Source organism: Haliaeetus leucocephalus, unplaced genomic scaffold (genome assembly GCF_000737465.1).
Source record: "Haliaeetus leucocephalus isolate CR32 unplaced genomic scaffold, Haliaeetus_leucocephalus-4.0 Scaffold2, whole genome shotgun sequence".
In the NCBI taxonomy this organism is placed as follows: domain Eukaryota; kingdom Metazoa; phylum Chordata; class Aves; order Accipitriformes; family Accipitridae; genus Haliaeetus; species Haliaeetus leucocephalus.
The window spans coordinates 12,151,960-12,169,450 of NW_010972438.1; the positions used below are offsets into that span (position 1 = coordinate 12,151,960).

The 17,491-nt window shown below is 46.8% G+C and overlaps 1 protein-coding gene across 1 annotated transcript; it reads left to right on the forward strand.

The window, feature by feature from the left end:
* Positions 1-3,534: 3,534 nt before the first annotated feature.
* KLF15 (Kruppel-like factor 15) lies at positions 3,535-10,910 on the forward strand. Its single transcript, XM_010571695.1, has 2 exons — positions 3,535-4,577; positions 10,742-10,910. The coding sequence occupies exons 1-2, from the start codon at positions 3,535-3,537 to the stop codon at positions 10,908-10,910; spliced, it is 1,212 nt and encodes a 403-aa protein (XP_010569997.1).
* Positions 10,911-17,491: the final 6,581 nt, after the last annotated feature.

Below are 17,491 nucleotides of genomic sequence, written 5' to 3' on the forward strand. Positions count from 1 at the left end.
CATTTCTAGGTTAATTTCTTGGAAATGCTGGGCCTGGTTTATGGCTCTGTCTGTGGAGCAGGAGTCAGCCTGAACAGATTTAAAATTTTCTAGGGAACAAGAGAAAACCCTAAAGAGATTAATCCTAAACTAGAAAAAGCTGTAGCAGTATATACATAGGAAATATCTGTCAGTGTATCTGAACCCATGTACCGCTGTGCGATCAGTTGCACTGGACTGACCATCCAGAAATGACAGGCTGGGAAATATGTCCCCATGTTCCAGCAAGTTCCCGGTACTTAATGTTTTAATGTTACTCTGAGTCAGAATATGCCTTCTCTGTTTTGGGGTTTTTTTTTTCTTTTTTTTTTTTTTTAAGCTGGTGATTAGATGGACAGGTTTTAAACAGAACAACATGTTTCTGGCAGAAAGGACATCATAACAATCCAGGGAACTCTTAAAAGTTGGAGACGGTCGTGCTGCTGTGTGCTGTTGAACAGCTGCTGTATTTCACTCCAGAAGTGGCTGGTTTTCAGTGGCTCAGGCACTGAGGTCCCTCTATAAATGCTTACATTTCTAATGTGTTTTCAGGGCTCCTAGAGATGAAAGTGCTTTATGTAAACAGCATCGTTAGTTTTCATAGCTTGTGCAGCCGTGGCTTTTTGTTTTGTTTTGTTTTTTAATCTTCTGGTTTTGGCTGTGTCTTCAGGCAAAGTAGGGATGAAAGCCTTTTGGTTGTTACTCTGTCCTTTAGGATAAAATATGGCCCGGGCCCGATCCTGCATTCCAGGCATTCCCCAAAATCTTCTTGGCTGTTCTGCAAGTTTTGAGAGTGCACAGAAAGTACTCTGGCCCGTAATGTGCCTGGATCTATTTGCCTCTGACAGTCAGTCCCCTCTCTTCTTAAAATGACTCTCATTACACCAAGTGACATTGCTCCTTGTCAAAAGAGATGGGGAAATAAGTGTGCTGGCTGTTTTCTGCTGAGGTATGTTTCTCACAGCAGCTGCTAGGGGTTTGTTGGTTTTTTTTTTCCCCTCCTTTAAGCTCTTATTCAAGTTAGGGTTTAGTTCTATTCCCAGTGAAATATATGGATATTTTGATATGTGGCTTCCTAGTTCTCACAGGCATTTAAACAAAACTTGAACTTTTTTTTTTTTTTTTAAAAAAGAACTTCACTAGCCACTTTTGGTCTTTCCCCGCATGTGGAGCACGCCAGCTTTTCTTAGAAAAAAACCATGTTGCAGTCCAGATTTCACTCACAGCACCGTTCTTCAGAAGTTCAAGCTGGAACAATGCAGACATGGGAGGGAGGATCAGAAACCATCTGAGGGCAAGTCCTCCTTTCTGCCCCACATTTCACAAGGCAGTCACTGGGTTTTGGTGCAAGATAGAAACAAGCTATTTGGGTAAATTCTTACTGGAAGCCATACAAACTTCTCGGAAGCAGATTGTGTTTTCTGTTTCAAAACTGGGAATAGCTCAGCTCTGGGACTTCTGCTGGAGGAACTTTCCATCAATGCAGAGATTTAAAACAAAAAAAAGTCCGGTGTCTTAGAAATAGTTCAGCTCTTCTGTCTCTTCGCTTTTACTATAAGAAATGATTATAGGCTAAGGTCACAAAACAGAGCCACTAACCTCTGTTTGAACTTCCTCGTGTTCGGCACATGTGGGTATTTCATTATCGGTTCGGAGGCATAGCTGACTGACAGGCTGTGCATACCAGGAAAATGTGCAATCTTACTTTTAAGTCTTTCTTTCAACCTCCCCTACTTCCTCCATGTGCGTATGGAGGAGGAAGCTGTATCTTTAAGAAATACATTTTTTTTCCCCGTTTCCTCTGAAATATTAATAGCTGCTGCCAATGGGATGGAGCTCTTTAAGGGTGTTGTGTAAAATATCTCACTCTGCGTTCACTGCAGCGCTGAGCACATAGACGTCTTTTTATTTTTCTCCAGAGAAGGCAAAGACAGGGCAAATTTTGGAGATTGGGCAGCAAGGATGCTCTGCAATAATAACAGTAACAACCATTCCGTTCCCTGCACAAAACTGGGAGCTATTGACTATTCATGGCAAAGCGTCCGAAGCGCAGCAGCAGAGCCTGTGGAAAATGACAGCGTGTAACAAGATTGACTGGCATTTCCTTCGCGCTGGGTCACATGCCTCCTAATTCACACACACACAAAACCTCATAGGCTGATCAAATGACTTCTATCTCTGCAGTCCACATACCTTCCACAGAAAGAGTTGTTTTATTATGCACATACACAGCTCTGTTTTCAATCAGTCACCTTGAGCGAATGACTGAGGGCCACTGTTTGCTCCGTCCGGAGGTCTCTGCGTTTGCTCTCTAAGAGGCATAGTCTCCATCCGTAAGCAATTTATTTTTTTTCCTCTGGGGGGGGAAAAAAAAAAAGAAAACAAATACATAGATGCCCTTCCTGCCTTCCCCTCCCCAGAAACCTTTCTAGGAAGTTTGCTTGGCTTAACTGGCAACGCGCAGGACGGTCACCACTGTCGGTGAGCGTTGCGGTGGGCTGCGCTGGGAAGGATGGATTTTGGCCTCGTGCCTCTGTGGGGTTGCAGCGGGCCTATGGCTCATCTGAGTAGGAGCTTGCGGGATGCTGCCCGCTCGCTGCCTTAACACCGAGGGGGGAGACTGGGAGCACAGCTGCCCGCCGTGGGTCACGGCAGATTGAGATGCCGGGGGTCTGTACGAGCCCTCCCAGTTTAGCAACTGGCATGAGGTTCAGATCACCTCGACCTCCCGGAGAGAGAGGAGTATGGAGTGATGAGGTGAAACCAGCCACCAGCTGGCTTGCCAGGACATGGTAATTAGCTCAATGCAGTGCCAGCCTTATTAAGGGCAGTGCAGGTGATGATGACGTTGGCACACTGATTCATTACATCTGGAGGGGAAAATCCGCCTAGTAAATGCTGAAGCACAGTAAATATTTTTGGCTCCTGACAGATTGATCCTTGCATTATGCTGATTAGCCTATATTTGTGGAACTGAGGAAGTTAAAAATAAGGTTGGTGGAAAGCTACAAGATAAGGAAAGGATTTGCATTTTATGGCCACCAGCAGTAAACTTTTTTCATTTGTTTTTTGGGGTGGTAAAAATTTCAACACTTTATTTTTTCTCCCCATTCCCTTCTTTGGCTCTAGGTTTCACTGTTAGGTGAAAGCCCATAATTTATTTTCTCTTGCCAGTAATATTCTGGAAGGGAGCTGTAAATCTAGAGCGCACACAGTTGGGAAATGATTTCTGAAAGAATTCTTTTGCAAATACGTGGTGCAATCCTGCAAAATGCTTTGGCCCTGACAGACCTTAGGGGGTGGTACAGACATATCAAAGCGTGTAGCAGCATGTATACTCAGTGAGAGTGGATGCTTTGGACTTTCCTGTGAGCTTTGCGAGCTGTAAGTTCTTGGAGATAAATGATTAAACCAACTTCTGACTGGTGCTGTTTTGTTTTCCTACACTCAGGCTCTCACCTGAACTTTCACCACCTGGTATATGCTGTTGGGATATCCATAAGAGATCGCCCAGGAATGGTGGATCACTTGCTGCCTACTGATGAATCCTTTTCATCTACAAGATCTTCTCTTGGATACTTTGGGGACATGACAGCAGGGGTGAGGTCCTACCAAATGCTGCCCTCTCCCCTGTCGGAAGATGACAGCGACTCGTCCAGCTTTTGTTCTTGTTCCAGCCCTGACTCCCAGGTTCTCAGCTCCAGCTATGGAAGCACGTCCAGTGCGGAAAGTCAGGACAGTATCTTAGACTACTTACTGTCCCAGGCATCTTTGGGGAACACCGCTGCGTCATGGTGGGACAAAAGGAGACTTCAGCCAATAGTGAAAGAGGAGTACTTTAGGTTGCCTGAATTTGCCGTGGATATGGAAGACTCAGGACCATTTCAGCCCACGCTTGAGGAAATTGAGGAATTTCTGGAGGAGAACATGGAGTTGGAGCTCAAAGAAAGACCTAAAAGCGAGACCAAGGACTTGAGAGCTTGCAGCCAAGTTTCTGTTGCTTCGCTACAGCAAAAAGACCATATGTTACCCAGCGCTAGTTTAAAAGAGAGTAAAAATGAACAGTTGAGCAGCTCGGCGGAAGGTGGCCAAGCTTCAAATGGAGGAATGTCCCTGGAGAATGGGATACCGGTTATGCTCCAAATTCAGCCTGTACAGATCAAACAGGAGTCCAACACAAGCCCCAGTTCCCAAGGACCAGCACAAGAGAACATTAAAATTGCACAGCTCCTAGTCAACATCCAAGGACAGACATTTGCCCTTGTGCCTCAGATAGTTCAGTCGTCCAATTTGAACTTGTCCTCTAAATTTGTCCGCATTGCTCCTGTCCCCATCGCCGCCAAGCCAATTGGGCCAGGAGGCATGATCCAGGGTCAGACAGGAATCATCATGGGTCAGAAATTTCAAAAGAACCCTGCAGCAGAACTCATTAAAATGCACAAATGTTCTTTTCCTGGTTGTACCAAGATGTACACGAAAAGCAGCCATTTGAAAGCCCACCTGAGGAGGCATACGGGAGAAAAGCCTTTTGCATGCACGTGGCCGGGTTGTGGATGGAGGTTAGTATTGGGGTGCACCACTGTCCAATCCCCCTTCCCCTTTTTGCTCACTTGACCTAGCTTGCCGAGCAGGTAGGTTTGCACTCTGATTTATAAACTGTTTCTGTTCCCAAAACTTGTTTGGTTGGTTTGAGAATTAAGACTTTTCTTCCTGTTAGGTAATCCAGGGGCTTTGATAATTAAATAGCACAGCATCACCTGCTGGCACCAGCTGTTTAAGTGTCTTACAAAAAATAAAAGTTGCCTGTTGTTATTTGTATTTCATTCCAAGAGGGTCAGATTAAGCTTGTTACTGCAGGCAATACATCGGTCTGGTTGCAACACACCAGCTGCAGCAGATGCTTGGCTGGTACCAGCTGAGGGCTGTGAGTGAACTGGATGGTTTAGGGCAGAATCACTGAGTGTGGCTGCATGTGGCTCCAGCTGCAGGGGGATAAACATGATCACTGAAGGGCTGTGATAAGCGAATGTGGTTAAGAGCAGCAGTATGCTGTGCAGTTTCATAGAAAATGCACTCCATCCCACTCCTTCTGGAAATGCTGGCAGTGACGCTCCGGCATGCTCTGGGTTTTATTCTCTGCGTTGATTCAGAAAAATGTGTGGGTGCCACTCAAAGTTGCAAAAGGCTGTCAGATGTAACAACATAACCAGAAGGCTGAGGTGGAGTTAAGCATTGCTTGAATGAAAGATTGCAGGTTTGACTGAACAAAACATTTTGCAGAGGATCTCTCTCGCGTGTTTTTTTAAGTTGTTTGGTTTTTTTAATACTAGTTGAAAAATTAAAACTTTGTTTAAAAAAATCAACTTTTTCTTTTAAGGAAACTTTGATGGAAGCCTTCCTCCCTCTTTCCAAATAGCTGTATTACTAGCATGCCTGCTGGCAAGTGTTAATATACAGCACCACAAATTATGATGGGAGAAAACAAAGTCTTCACTCCCTTGTATTAAATTAAACTGTTATTTCTTTCAAAGAATATCTCACAGAGCTTCAGCGAGCAATGTCTAATGAGGAAATGGGTTGTGATCATGGGGAACAGATGAGGTAAAAAGTAACAGGAGAGGGTTGTGTAAAAATGCAAGTATGTGAGACATGCAGCAGTTAGAGATGGCTGGATTGGCTTGAGGGAAAAGGTCAGAATGGGGCTGAATCCTCTGCTCCCCAACTGGACCAGTTTGAAGCTTGTGTCTCGGAAGGACTGAGGAGATCAACGTAACTAATTTCTTTGGTGGTTTTCTTTCTGGTTTCAGTTTATGGTGGCTCTACAGACTGGTGGTGATTTTCTTTCCTTTTGTCCTGGTGGCACTTTTCATGAGCTGGGCTCAGTGGCTTGCTGCTGAGGATGCACTGAAATTAAAGCTGTGTTATTTAGCTGATTGGTCCCATAAGCCGCAGGCTGGTTTGCTCCTGACCTGCAGGAGAGGCACTCGCTCCTTTTTGTTTGGTTGCCAGAGTACGTGCGCACAGGCAGCAGATGTGCCTCCTGCCTGTGAATGTGGCTGTGGGTGTCATGTTGGCTTTCCTTGCGCTGGGATGTGAGCAAAACTCATTTTTGCGACAAATGCTTGTGGCACATGAGGGTTTGTCTGATCCATGCTGAGATTTATACCAACGCTCCCAGTGACTTTTGTGGCTCAAGATCAGGAGCCTGAAGTGTTGCCTGTGGGTGACCTTCTCCAGTTCTGGCTTATTACAGAGCTGGTGTTTCCCAGGCTGCAAAACCAAGGGGAACATTTAGGAAAAATATTAAGTGATAAGGGATGGAGATTGAATGTACACCGGGGTGCCTGCCTTCTCCCAGAGTTACAGTGAAGGGTGTGGATCAAAAGCAGGATGCAGGTGTAAGGTGGGCCAAGAGAAGTGCAGGTCCCACAACCAGGAGCACCCTGAACTTTCACTCTCAGCCAGCCACAACTTTTTAAAGATGAGGAACCCAACAGGGATGAGAAATTAATCACCTTAGCTACGAGGAACACGTGTCTTGTCCACCAAGAGCTTCCGGAAGGGCTTTTCAAACTCTCTATTGCTGTTTGTCGTGTTGCATTTCACAGCCCAGGCTGGTTCCCCAGTCCCCAACACCCCCAAACTTTGGAAGGGCTCTGCTCTAGGGGGGAGGCTTATAGCCAGCAGGAGAGGCAGCGCTTGGGGAGCTGCTTCCTGTGCTCACAGCAAGCCTTAGCTCTGGCCTGAGATTCCTGCACATCCCCTATGCACTGCTCCCACATCAAAGACCATACCCAATTGAGCACTGAATTACTCAGTCCCCTTTCATCAATAAAGCATGTTTACCTTTTCCAGTGAGAGCTGTGATCTCACGTGACTTAAGTCAAATGCATCTGGACTCTCTGTTTGCTCCTGGTTTTATATGATCTCAAATGATTTTAAGCACTAAAACATTGCTGGGCTCTGTTTTCCCCCTCCTTTCGCTGCGTTCTTGAGCTTGCGTATTTATTTTTTCACCGAAGACGCTTAAGATCTGACCTCACTGAAGATAGTAATTTCACAAACAAAACAAAGTGTTGCCTAGCACAAAGTGGCTGAGCTGTGGGGTATTAAAGCTTCCCCAGCTTTCTGGGCAGCCCTGCTATGGTGAAGTTGCATGCTTTAAATGCACCTAGGTAGGGGTGCGCACACAGCAAACCCTTTTGCTAAGCCCCAGGACAGCTGGAGAGCCCCGAGCACCTCCCTAGAGGAGACTGAACCCTGCTTGCTTGCGCCCTTCCTTGGCACGGGGCAAGGGCTGTTTTCGGCAGGCTGCAGAGAGGTGTTCATAAGTGGCCGGTGACCCGTTGCGTTCGATACCCCGCTGTACCGGTCAGCGCGCTGATCCGTGTCATGCCAGCTTATGCCTTTGGCACACGGCAGCCTCTGGTTAGCGCTGCTCCTGAGACGGCCCCGACCAAAAAGCTGAGCTGCGGCGTGGGCCTGTCCCCAGTAGCTGAGTTGTGGCATGGAGCAAGAGAAGCTCTTCCTTTCCCTCCCTTGGCGCAGCAGCGTACAAAGCTGCAGTTGTAAGGCCCGGGGGATTAGGCAATCGCGTTTAAATGCCCTGCCGTGTCGTTGGGCTGGAGGCGCTTCCCCGCAGCCAGCTCTGCGGGTGACAGTGCGCAATGCAAGCTCTGCCTGCTTTGGAAGGAAGAATTTAAAGGCTCGTAATGTGCGTGGCTGGGAGCGTGTATGGGACCAGGTGAGCGTGGGGAGGACCATGCGTGGGACAGGTCAGGGCAGGCATCTCACGGTGGCCTTTTTTGCTGGTGCTGTGCAAAGGGGTTTGCAGGTGCGCAGGAGGAGCGCTGGTTTACTGTAGCTGTGTTTGGGGATGGGCAGGATGAATCCAGAGCCTCCCCTCCATTGCGGAGGAGAGGTACAGCCTGGGTCAGTCTCAATGGCTGGTGGCCGTGGTAGGGACCATGGAGTACTAGGCTGAAGCTGTCGACCTTTCTTGCCCTGTGAGCCACGGAGCGATGTCGTCATTTGGCCGGGAGACATGGGACATCCTACATATCAGGGAGCTCTAGGATTTGTCTCCAAGGGAGATGCAGTTACAAGTCCTTTGGGGTCCCACCAGACAGAAGGATGAAGGAGACTCTTCTAGTTGCTGTGGGATTGCCCAAATCCCTCCACCTTTCTGTTGAAGGAGGAATCCTTCTGGAAATGGCAGTGACTTTGGATGGTGAGGTGTTCCTTGGGGGTACCTTGTTTTTGTTTGAATTTGGCATTCCACTGGGGATTATTTGCAGTTTTCTTGGGGTGATCTCAGTGCCAGAACGTGCTGCAAATATCAGTTCAGTGCAGAGCCAGGCCACCAGATCATCCCGGATTCCTTGTCCCAGCCTTTGCGTTGTTTTTTTGTAAACACACTGACAGCTCGAGGTTTATTTCTGTGGGCTCTGTAAGTTGATCTTTCCGTGACTGCTGGGGAACAGTATTGCAACATTCCTGCCTCTTCAGCTAAGGACATCGTTATGAGGCAGAGTGTATTTTTATCGGATGAACTCATCTGAGCTCCCAGGGTATGAGTAGAGCTGCTCGTTCCTGATGTGCACCTCTTTCTCCCCCACCATCCATGCAATCCCTATCGAAATGCACTTGTGGAGCTCTTGTGAAGGATTAGCTATGTGCTATTGCACTTCTGGTGCAGATGGTGACCTTAATGGCCAAGGTCATGGGACAAGGCAACCTGGCCACATCTCGTTTTACTCCTTCTTTGAGTGGCAAGCCTGTATGTAAGAGCATGGCTCTTTGCAAATGTGCTTTTCCCTCTCTGCTACCTCTTTTTCCTGGACGTGGTTGCCACCGCTGGCAACGGGTCCATTCCTTGTCCAGCGCTGAGGCCTGCTGAGGCAGTCTACACAGGCAACATCCCGCCCTCTCCAGAAAGATGCTTAGTCCCACTCATCCATAGAGCATCCCTCCAGGGATGTGGCACTGGGACTAGCTTACTGCTAAGGACTCGGGAGAAATCCCTGGCCCTGTTGCTCCCAGGTCCAGACTGTGGTTTTGGAAGGAGCAGGGTTGCTAGAGAAAGCAAAAGTGCAGGTACTAGGGCCAAAGAGAAAGCCCTGTTGTAGCCTTTATGAAGAAGACGCGTCCCAGGTGAGGAACAGATTGATGGCTCCATTAGGGCATCTGCCTATTGCTCTTAATGGTGAATTTGAGTCTTTCACCATGGGGATACCAAAGCAAGGACAAGGCAGAAAAGCAAGAGAACACGTGAAGGAACTGTCCTGGGAGAGATGTGTCCACTCCGTGTCTTAGCTATGGCGAGTATCTGCACCTGCATCTGCTTTGCGCTGGCTGCAGAACGCTCACTGGGTAGCATCACCGGACTGAAGAGCTGCAGGAACTGAGGAAACCATTCCCAGCTTTCCCAGTGCCTACACCCTATTCCTCAACTGGTGGCGGGAGATCAGAGCTAATTAAAACATTTATGTGGAAAATTGTTTTTCTTCCATGAAGGACTTTTTCATAGGAGCCCAGCGGTCCTGTTTTCCCCCTTTCATAAAAATAGCGTATTCACTCTGTTGGTGATGTGATATTTTGCTCCAGAAGGGCACATTTTTCTACATGTTCTTTCCCCGATTTATTCAGCTAGCGCCCATGACTTCATTTATTTATTGTAAATAAACAGCTGATACCATTTCTTGCAAGCTCTCTTTCTGTGCCACTCTTTGTTACTGCTCTGGCAACAAAACACTTAATTGCCCTTTGTCAGGCAGCAAATTTTTTGTACCCATCTGGACAGGGCTGTTTTAGTGTGACATTATTAATTAACCCTGTGGCTCCCAGTCAGGTCCAAGCTGGAAATAGAGCCAGCCCCACTGTTAAGACCAAAGGATTAGCTAATTTGAGTTCAATAAAGCCTGGGGGATTCACAGTGGCTGTTTGGGGATTTTTCTGTGGAGATGGAAGGTGGGAAATATCTAAAATTGAAATGACTCTGGGAGACAATTTTAGTAATTAAAGGCTTAATCTTGATTTCAATTTACCCATGAAGTAACTATGCTAATGGCCATTGGAGCCCACCTGCATTTCAGCTGTTACCATGTTGAGCATCTCTGGTACTGAGATGTTAATGAGTCTTTATTTTGTACATGCTCCTGCAGGCTAAAGCCAATTTTTCAGCTGGATTTGGTAAGCCAAGTAGTTTCTGGGTAGCTATGTCTGGCTGTTATCTGGGGTCCATCTCAAACTAGGCGCAATTACTGGATGTCCGTTGTGCTCGTGTCAGTGGGAGCTTGGAGCAGACCTCACCTGCGGGACGTTGGTTGTTATTTCTGCTTGAGAATGGTCCGTGCTTGGATTTGCAGGAGAGAGGTTGTGGGACAGGCTTTGAAGGGGACTGGCAGAGGGATCAAGAGCTGTTCTAGTTGAGTTGTGCCCATGTTATTGGGTTTAGGGCCAGGTTCATACAAATGTTGCCTCCATGCATTGCTCTGAGTCCAGAGTTGACGTGGGATGAGGTTGATTACTGTGTGTTTCCATCACTGCTGCTGGCTGCCAGTTGGGACCAGACCGGCCCTGTTGTGTGTCTCTTTCCGTTTGCGCATTTGGGCTTTGCCGCAAGTGGAGTCTCCCAGTGGTCTGAGGGGACATTTTTTTCCACTGTGAGAGACTTGGCAATGTAAAAGCCCATTTACCTGAAAAGGCTTCCCTTCTCTTGCAGGTTCTCCAGGTCAGATGAGCTGTCCCGGCACAGGCGCTCCCACTCGGGGGTGAAACCCTATCAGTGTCCTGTCTGTGAGAAGAAGTTTGCTCGAAGTGACCACTTGTCCAAACATGTCAAGGTGCATCGGTTCCCACGAAGCAACCGCTCCGTCCGCTCCGTGAACTGATTGGTCCCGCTTTCCCCTTCCCGCCCAGCCATCCTACAACAGCCGATGACAGCACTTTGCTCACTATATTTCTAGTGATAATTTATTTGTCTCCACAGAACAGTCAATGCTGTTACCTGATACCACCATGTCTGAGTATCCTATGTCCTTTAAAGATGATTTGAGAATGAAGCTCTTTTTGGGTCAAGGGAGGGGGATGCTTCTTCCTTATTGTCTTTTTTTTTTTTTTAAGTATGTTATTTTCCTTTCCTTCTATCTTTCCCTCCTTTGCTGCTGCTTCTTTTGAAAATTACAGTGTTTTATTTTTAGCTGTTTTCTGCTGCACAGGAAAATGTAAGAGTTGCTTGCTGCTAGTTAATTATAGCCCTGGCATTCCTGAGGGCTTTGCTCATGTACAGGCCATTCATTGTGAGTTTTTATTAAGCTGCTCTATTTGTCCAGTTTGGAAACAGCAAAGTCCTTTTGAAATGAAAACAACTCCTTTGTTTTTGGGTCGCCTGAGCCAAGGATTTGTAGGGGCTGGCCATAGGAGGAGGAACAGTGGGAGTCAGGGACAGGGGGAGGCAAGGCATGGAGAGCGCTGGAATGCGCCTCCGCACCTCTGATTTCTCCGGCTCACATTTACCTTTCCCTTGGCTGGGGCTATATATAAATATTTATGTATATATATTCATACATACATATAAATATATATTTAAGCAAAGGCGTACCCCAAGCAAACCCGGAAGCTCAGGCTGGATGAAATGGCTTGGAGTGGAGCCTTTTGGTGTGGCTGAGCGCGTACTTCTGTGCATGCTTCTCCTGTCCCGTGCTGCCGCGGGGGTGAAAGGGTGCCCATGCGTCGAAGGAAACGCTGCTTTCCTTTGACTCTGGTTTGCAGCGTCCACCGTCTTTAGCCGAAGAGCTGTTGTCCGGCACGTAAAGCAGCAAGAAGCCGTTTGTGAGAACGGCTGAGCTCTGTTCTGTCTCTGCTCCTGTCCTCTTGTGTGATCTTGGGGGAGAAACCCAAGCACCAGCCCAGGAGACGCCCGGTGGTCCTGGTGAGCACCGAGCACCCACCGCGAGTCAACGCCTGGCTGGTTGGAGCCAAGTCTCCTCTGTTCGTCCGCTGGCCGGCAGCGTCTTGTAGGTTGTAGCTGTACCCAGGGGAGGGTGGGAGGCATCGTGGCCTGGTGGGACAGCACTGTGAGATCTTCTGTCCGAGGGTGATCTTCAGTGCTGATCCTCTCCTTACTGACAGCTGTGTCAGAGCTCCGTGCAGCTGGGGTGGGCGAATGGGTGAGAACAGTAGCCAAAAGAAACAAATTTGTGTGGTAGCTGGCTAAGAAGGGAATTTAAACAAATAATCAGATGGTAGCAGGCAAGTGATTTTGTTTGTGTTTCTTCTCGTTTTGTTTTTCCTTTTGAACTCTGGCAATTGTAAGAAGCTTTAGAAGAAAATAGAATTCAGTAATTAGGAACGATTTTATAATGGATGTTGCATTTCCTTTCCATTCGCAGACGGCATCTGTTTGTCTTTTTGTTGGCAAAATGGGAAATGGGAAACTGCGATTCTAGCGCTAGGCAGAGCAGGAGCCCACGCTGTGCAAGAACAACAGGTCTAGATAAAGCGAATGCATTCCTTTTGTCCTCTAGAAATTAATATAAATGAACTATCATCTGTTGACTGGTTTATATCACATCCTATGAATGTATGTAAATAAAACTGTACATAGATGCATATCTATATAAAATATCTTTTAATAACGTATCAAAATTTGTGTAAATTGGAAACAAAAATACCTATAAAGCCAGTGTACATAAGTTACAATTCTGTATATTTTCTTTTGTTCTTCATAAAAATATATTTACTTTGACAATAAAATGAAAATGAAAATTTTAAATCCCTTCTTGAAATTATTATTCATTAGTTTCCTTTGTAGCCAGCTCTGTAATCAGGACAATAGCGCTTGAAATTTTGATTCACCTGGATGTAACTTTTCAGGTGCTGGGTAACAGGGAGATGATGGAACAGATCTGAAATTGTCTTCAGAAGTTTTTCTCATCTCAGAAAGTTCTTGGGAGGCACGAGATACTTCAGCTCTCCCTTCGCCGGAGCCGTCACGCCTTGCCTGGCAGCCGCACTGGGACCCGAATGCCTTCTGTGGTTTCTGACTGCTGTGGAACAGGTCTGCAGCTGCAGTAAGACGGTGGTTAGTAAATTAGAGCAAGGAGGTTTTGAGGAAATTCAAGCTCTAGTGGTTAGTGTGGAGGAGGAAGGGCTTCAGAGTCTGCTTGAGGCTGTGACGGTGACTCACTGTGTGACCCAGGACAAAAGACTCAATTGCCATGTGCCGCAGTTCCCTTTCTTGTAAAGTGGGGATAATAATGCATCATAGTGATACTGTGGGACTTAATTTATGTTTATGTGATCCTTGGATGGAAGGAACAAGCATTAAGACTGGTAGTCACAAGATTAGATTGCGAAAGAAAGGCTCGGCACGGCGGAGGTCTTGGTGCCAAGGCGCTTCAGTTGGCTCTTCTGTAAATCCCACGTCCGAAAGAGTGATGTGAAGGATCTGTGGTACAAAGCACGCCTCAGGCCTGAGGAGAAGATGCCCTGTTCTGCAACAACCATTGCTTCCCATTCGTAACAACAGGGGCATGAACGTGATGCTCTTGTGATCTGCAAGCTGGGACATCTCTTGCACTGTGCTTTTGATTGCTTGGCCTCCACTGGAAGAAGAAACCAGCAACGTTACTGGTGTTAAAATCACTTCCGAGTCTCCATGGGAGCAATGGTGCAGTGGGTCCAGATCTTCTCCCAGCAAGAATCACTCTGAGACTAATGGGCACTTCGGGATTAAAGTCTTTCCCTGAAGAACAGCCACCACAAAACGCCAGCTGATGAGCCAGGGCTCTCCAGACCCCCGGTTATTTTTCCCAGAGAATCCCTATGAGTCTGGCAAGAGGACCGAGGGATGAGGCAGTCTTAACTTCTGTTCACTCCAGGTTGTTGTTACCTCCTGAGATGTAGCCTGAAGACCAGAGTCCTAAGGACAGCTGTTTTAAGAACGCTAGTTGCGTACACGCTTTAATTAGCAAGCCTGCACCAAGAGGATCTCCGATTCCCTTCTGTTCTCACCCTATCGACATCATGCATTAAACCAGCTGCTTTATTTTAACCAGCGTCTCGGTCTCCTCCCCATCTCATCTGGAGGTCTGATATTGCTGTAGAGTTGGGCAATTCACCCTGCAAGACACTCAGGACAGAAGTTGTTATTTTGCTGCAAGAGGCAATACTTAAAGCTGAAGTGGAGTAATGCAACATACCTGCTGTTGGAGCACAGCAGTGCAGATACCTAAGATCTAAGCTATGTTTTAGCCTGGAATATTTTCCATGAAACACTTATTCTCTTTCTTTTTCTTTTCTTTTTTTCTTTTCTGTTTTAAGTATGGTTTCTGAGTGTGGATTGTGTGGGTTTTTCTGGCTAATACCTGTAAGGAAATTTAAGCTTAAGTAAAAAGTGCAATATTTTGCTCAAAAGAGTAGGGCCATGTTTGCTGTGAAAGGAGAGTTCGTTCTGCGTGAAAATTAATGACATTTTTGGAGGTTTGTCACAAAAAAGTAGAAATTTTGAAAAGAGATTTTTATGTTTGTTTTATATAGAATTACTGGCCTGCCTGGGCCTTGCTGATTAGTGAGAAAAATGTTGCCTTGCCTTAAGCCCAATTACTCGATATCCACCTGAAGATAAATATATATTTAAGTGCGTTGATGCCACAACTGTAGATAAGATTATTATGTCCCTGCTTCAGCAACTCTGCATGGCAAAGCACAGCATGGTATTGTTACACATACGCCTAAGTCTCATTGACTTAAACCATCTATAATTGGGTTTATGAGGTGTGAATGGACACATGTGCAGTGTTAGAGCCTTCACATGATGGTCATGATCTGGTTCCTAACACTTGTGAGATCTCTGTATATTTCTAAAAGGCTTTACTGGCAATTTCTGGCTGTTTATAGTCTCTTCATCAGAGCTAGTGGTGAAGAAATAGTGTTATGAGAGGTGAAGAACCATCAGCTGGGAATGTTGTACTCAAGGTAAGGGCTAAGCATGAGGAATAAGAGTGAAGTGACCTGACTTGTGTGACTCATGGCTAAACACAGAGCTAAACAGAGCAGTAGAGTGATGTGTCCAAGACCACAGAGCAACGCAAAGGGGAAATGGGAACAGAACCAAGAAGTCCCAAACGTCCTTTGCCCCAGACAGTGGCAGAGACCACGTCAGATAACACACAGCAGGCTATAGAAGGGAAAGAGTAGTAGGACACGTAAGTGAGACATCAGACAAACAAAGGTAGGTAAAGACGGGGCATGAGCTGAAGTCAGGCTGCACTGATAATGTCTACTTTTGGAAAGGATGCCAAGGAGAGGGGAATGAGAGCTTGCTGGTGTGTTGCACTTGGGAGTCACCAAGGTAAAACTCCCTAAGAAGGGTCCTGCTCTCCTGACATGTGTTATGTGGGGGTTTTTAACCCTGGCAGTTTTGGGGAGAGCTCAGGGAGCTGCAGCCCTATGGAAAGCAAACCAGCCCATCAAGCACGGTGGTGTGATGAAAAGTGGCAAATCTGGCTCTGGATAAGTGCTTGCGTTTAGACCCTGTGATGTTTGCAACAGTCCCCTGCTACCTGCCCTCCCTGGTGGGGGGGGGTCCACTTCAATCCTTGTGCCGGGAGCCTTCTCCTTGTTGAAACGGCCACTATACATTCAATACAAACAACCAGGTGACGCCAGCACAAATCCAGTGGCAATATCCAGTGTTAATGATTAGCCCGGCCCCCTTGGGTTATGTAAGCCTCGATGTGCTGTACCGTGGGCTCTTGGCTTGGACCTGCCCTCCTCATCTGGGAGAAATACCAAGGACCTGCCAACACACATAGAAAGCTGTTTGGAGCCAGCTAGGATTTTCCTTCTCCCCTTTTGACAGCACCTATGAAACCCGTTATTCACTCAGTTCAGCGATTGCCGTGCTTTGCTTGCTTGTTATTCAGAGACACCACTTCTAAAGAATGAGTTGTGCTAAGCTCCCACTGACTTTAGCACAAGCCAAGGACAGTGACTGCCATGGCTTATTTGGGGAAAATATTTCCCAGCTAAGGCAACGACTGCAGATCCTGGCGGGTCCTTGGCTTCCCTTGCTTGTTTCTTCTGGGACATCTGTGTTTTTGTGGCTTTTAATCTCTTACCCCACAGGTTTTAGTTTTCTTCTGGGTTTTTTGGGGGGGGGGGGGGCGCATTGAAGGTGTGTGGTGTGTGAAAAATAGATATTGTGAAGAATCTTCTAGCCTTAACATCTAGTGTGTGTTTGCATACAGCTAGAGGGATAGGACTTAATTATCGAATCTTCTGGTCAAATGATCCTATATCGTGAGGTTTGTAGCTCCTCAGTGCTCAGCATTTTATAGGTCTGAACTTTGATCTGCTCTGCCAGCTCAGTGCAGGTCTTCCCCCAGCTGGAGCTGGAGCACATTCTTCATCTCTTGCCGCGTTCCCTACCCAAGTATCACTTTTCTAATGGTTTTGTGGTTAGGCTGACTCAAAGCCCATGTAAGTACTCAATCTCCTACAGGGGTAAGGCTAGATGAACCTCTTAGGCCTTGGAGAAGTGTGTTGCAGAGAGCTTTCATCAGCTCACCCATCCTGCCCTATGGAGTGTGTATGCCTTGGCCAGTATCTCACTGAACCCCAGGTTGCTATTCAAGTGTCCTGCAGTTTAAAGCAACACCTGACAAGGCTCTGGCCATCGTGAGCAGAGGGCAGTGTTTGCATCTCTGCCGAGTGCAGCAAGCCGAGGCATTAGGTAAAATGAGAGTGAAATACATGAGTGATAAGTAACTGTTGGGAAAGCTAACTCTCCTCTTGCTCGCACTGGTGTGCGTCTGGTAACTCTTCCCCTGCTCGCGTTGGGTTCATAACCATCCTGAAAGGGAGAGAAAATTGAGGTGAATGTGGCCTATAGTTTTCTGGAAGGGAGCAGAGGAAGGAAAACAGAAACTGAAGCAAGTTATGGTATAACAGCCACTGTTCTATCTTTTCTAGCACAAATAGAGTGACAGGCTCTTTTTGCAGAAAGGGCTCTGCTTGTTGCGCAGGAGGAGGGTGGACTGACCTAGCAGCCAGCGTCAGAGCAGCTGGGGTACAGTGCTCTGGGGCAACAGCAGCTTTATGGCAGGGGGGTTAGTGAATGACAGTCAGAGGGTTGTGCCTTGGACAGTTGGCAATCATAAAGAGAAGGGGCTGGGATTGCTCACTGTCGGTCCCTCAGGTCCACTTCCTTGTGTAAGGATACTGCTTTTCTTCTCCTGACTCTCTAGCTGATTCTTGCAGTGGCCTCGAGTAAGTCTTAGCACTTCCCAAAGCAGAAACATTATTTATCCGTATGACCCAGATACCGGGAACCTCAATAATTACAAGGCACTCTGAGATCTTGAGTGGAAACATCTATCCAGGAATTGTTTTGCATGATTGAGGGTGGAGTCCAGCAACCCACAAAAAGGTACAAAGAATTACTGTTCTGTATCTAAAAAAGCCTCTG

Bases quoted from the DNA above. Each gene is read 5' to 3' on its own strand.
- KLF15 (XM_010571695.1), top strand. From the start codon at position 3,535: ATGGTGGATCACTTGCTGCCTACTGATGAATCCTTTTCATCTACAAGA. The intron at 4,578-10,741 runs GTTAGTATTGGG...CTTCTCTTGCAG, and splicing joins TGGCCGGGTTGTGGATGGAG to GTTCTCCAGGTCAGATGAGC.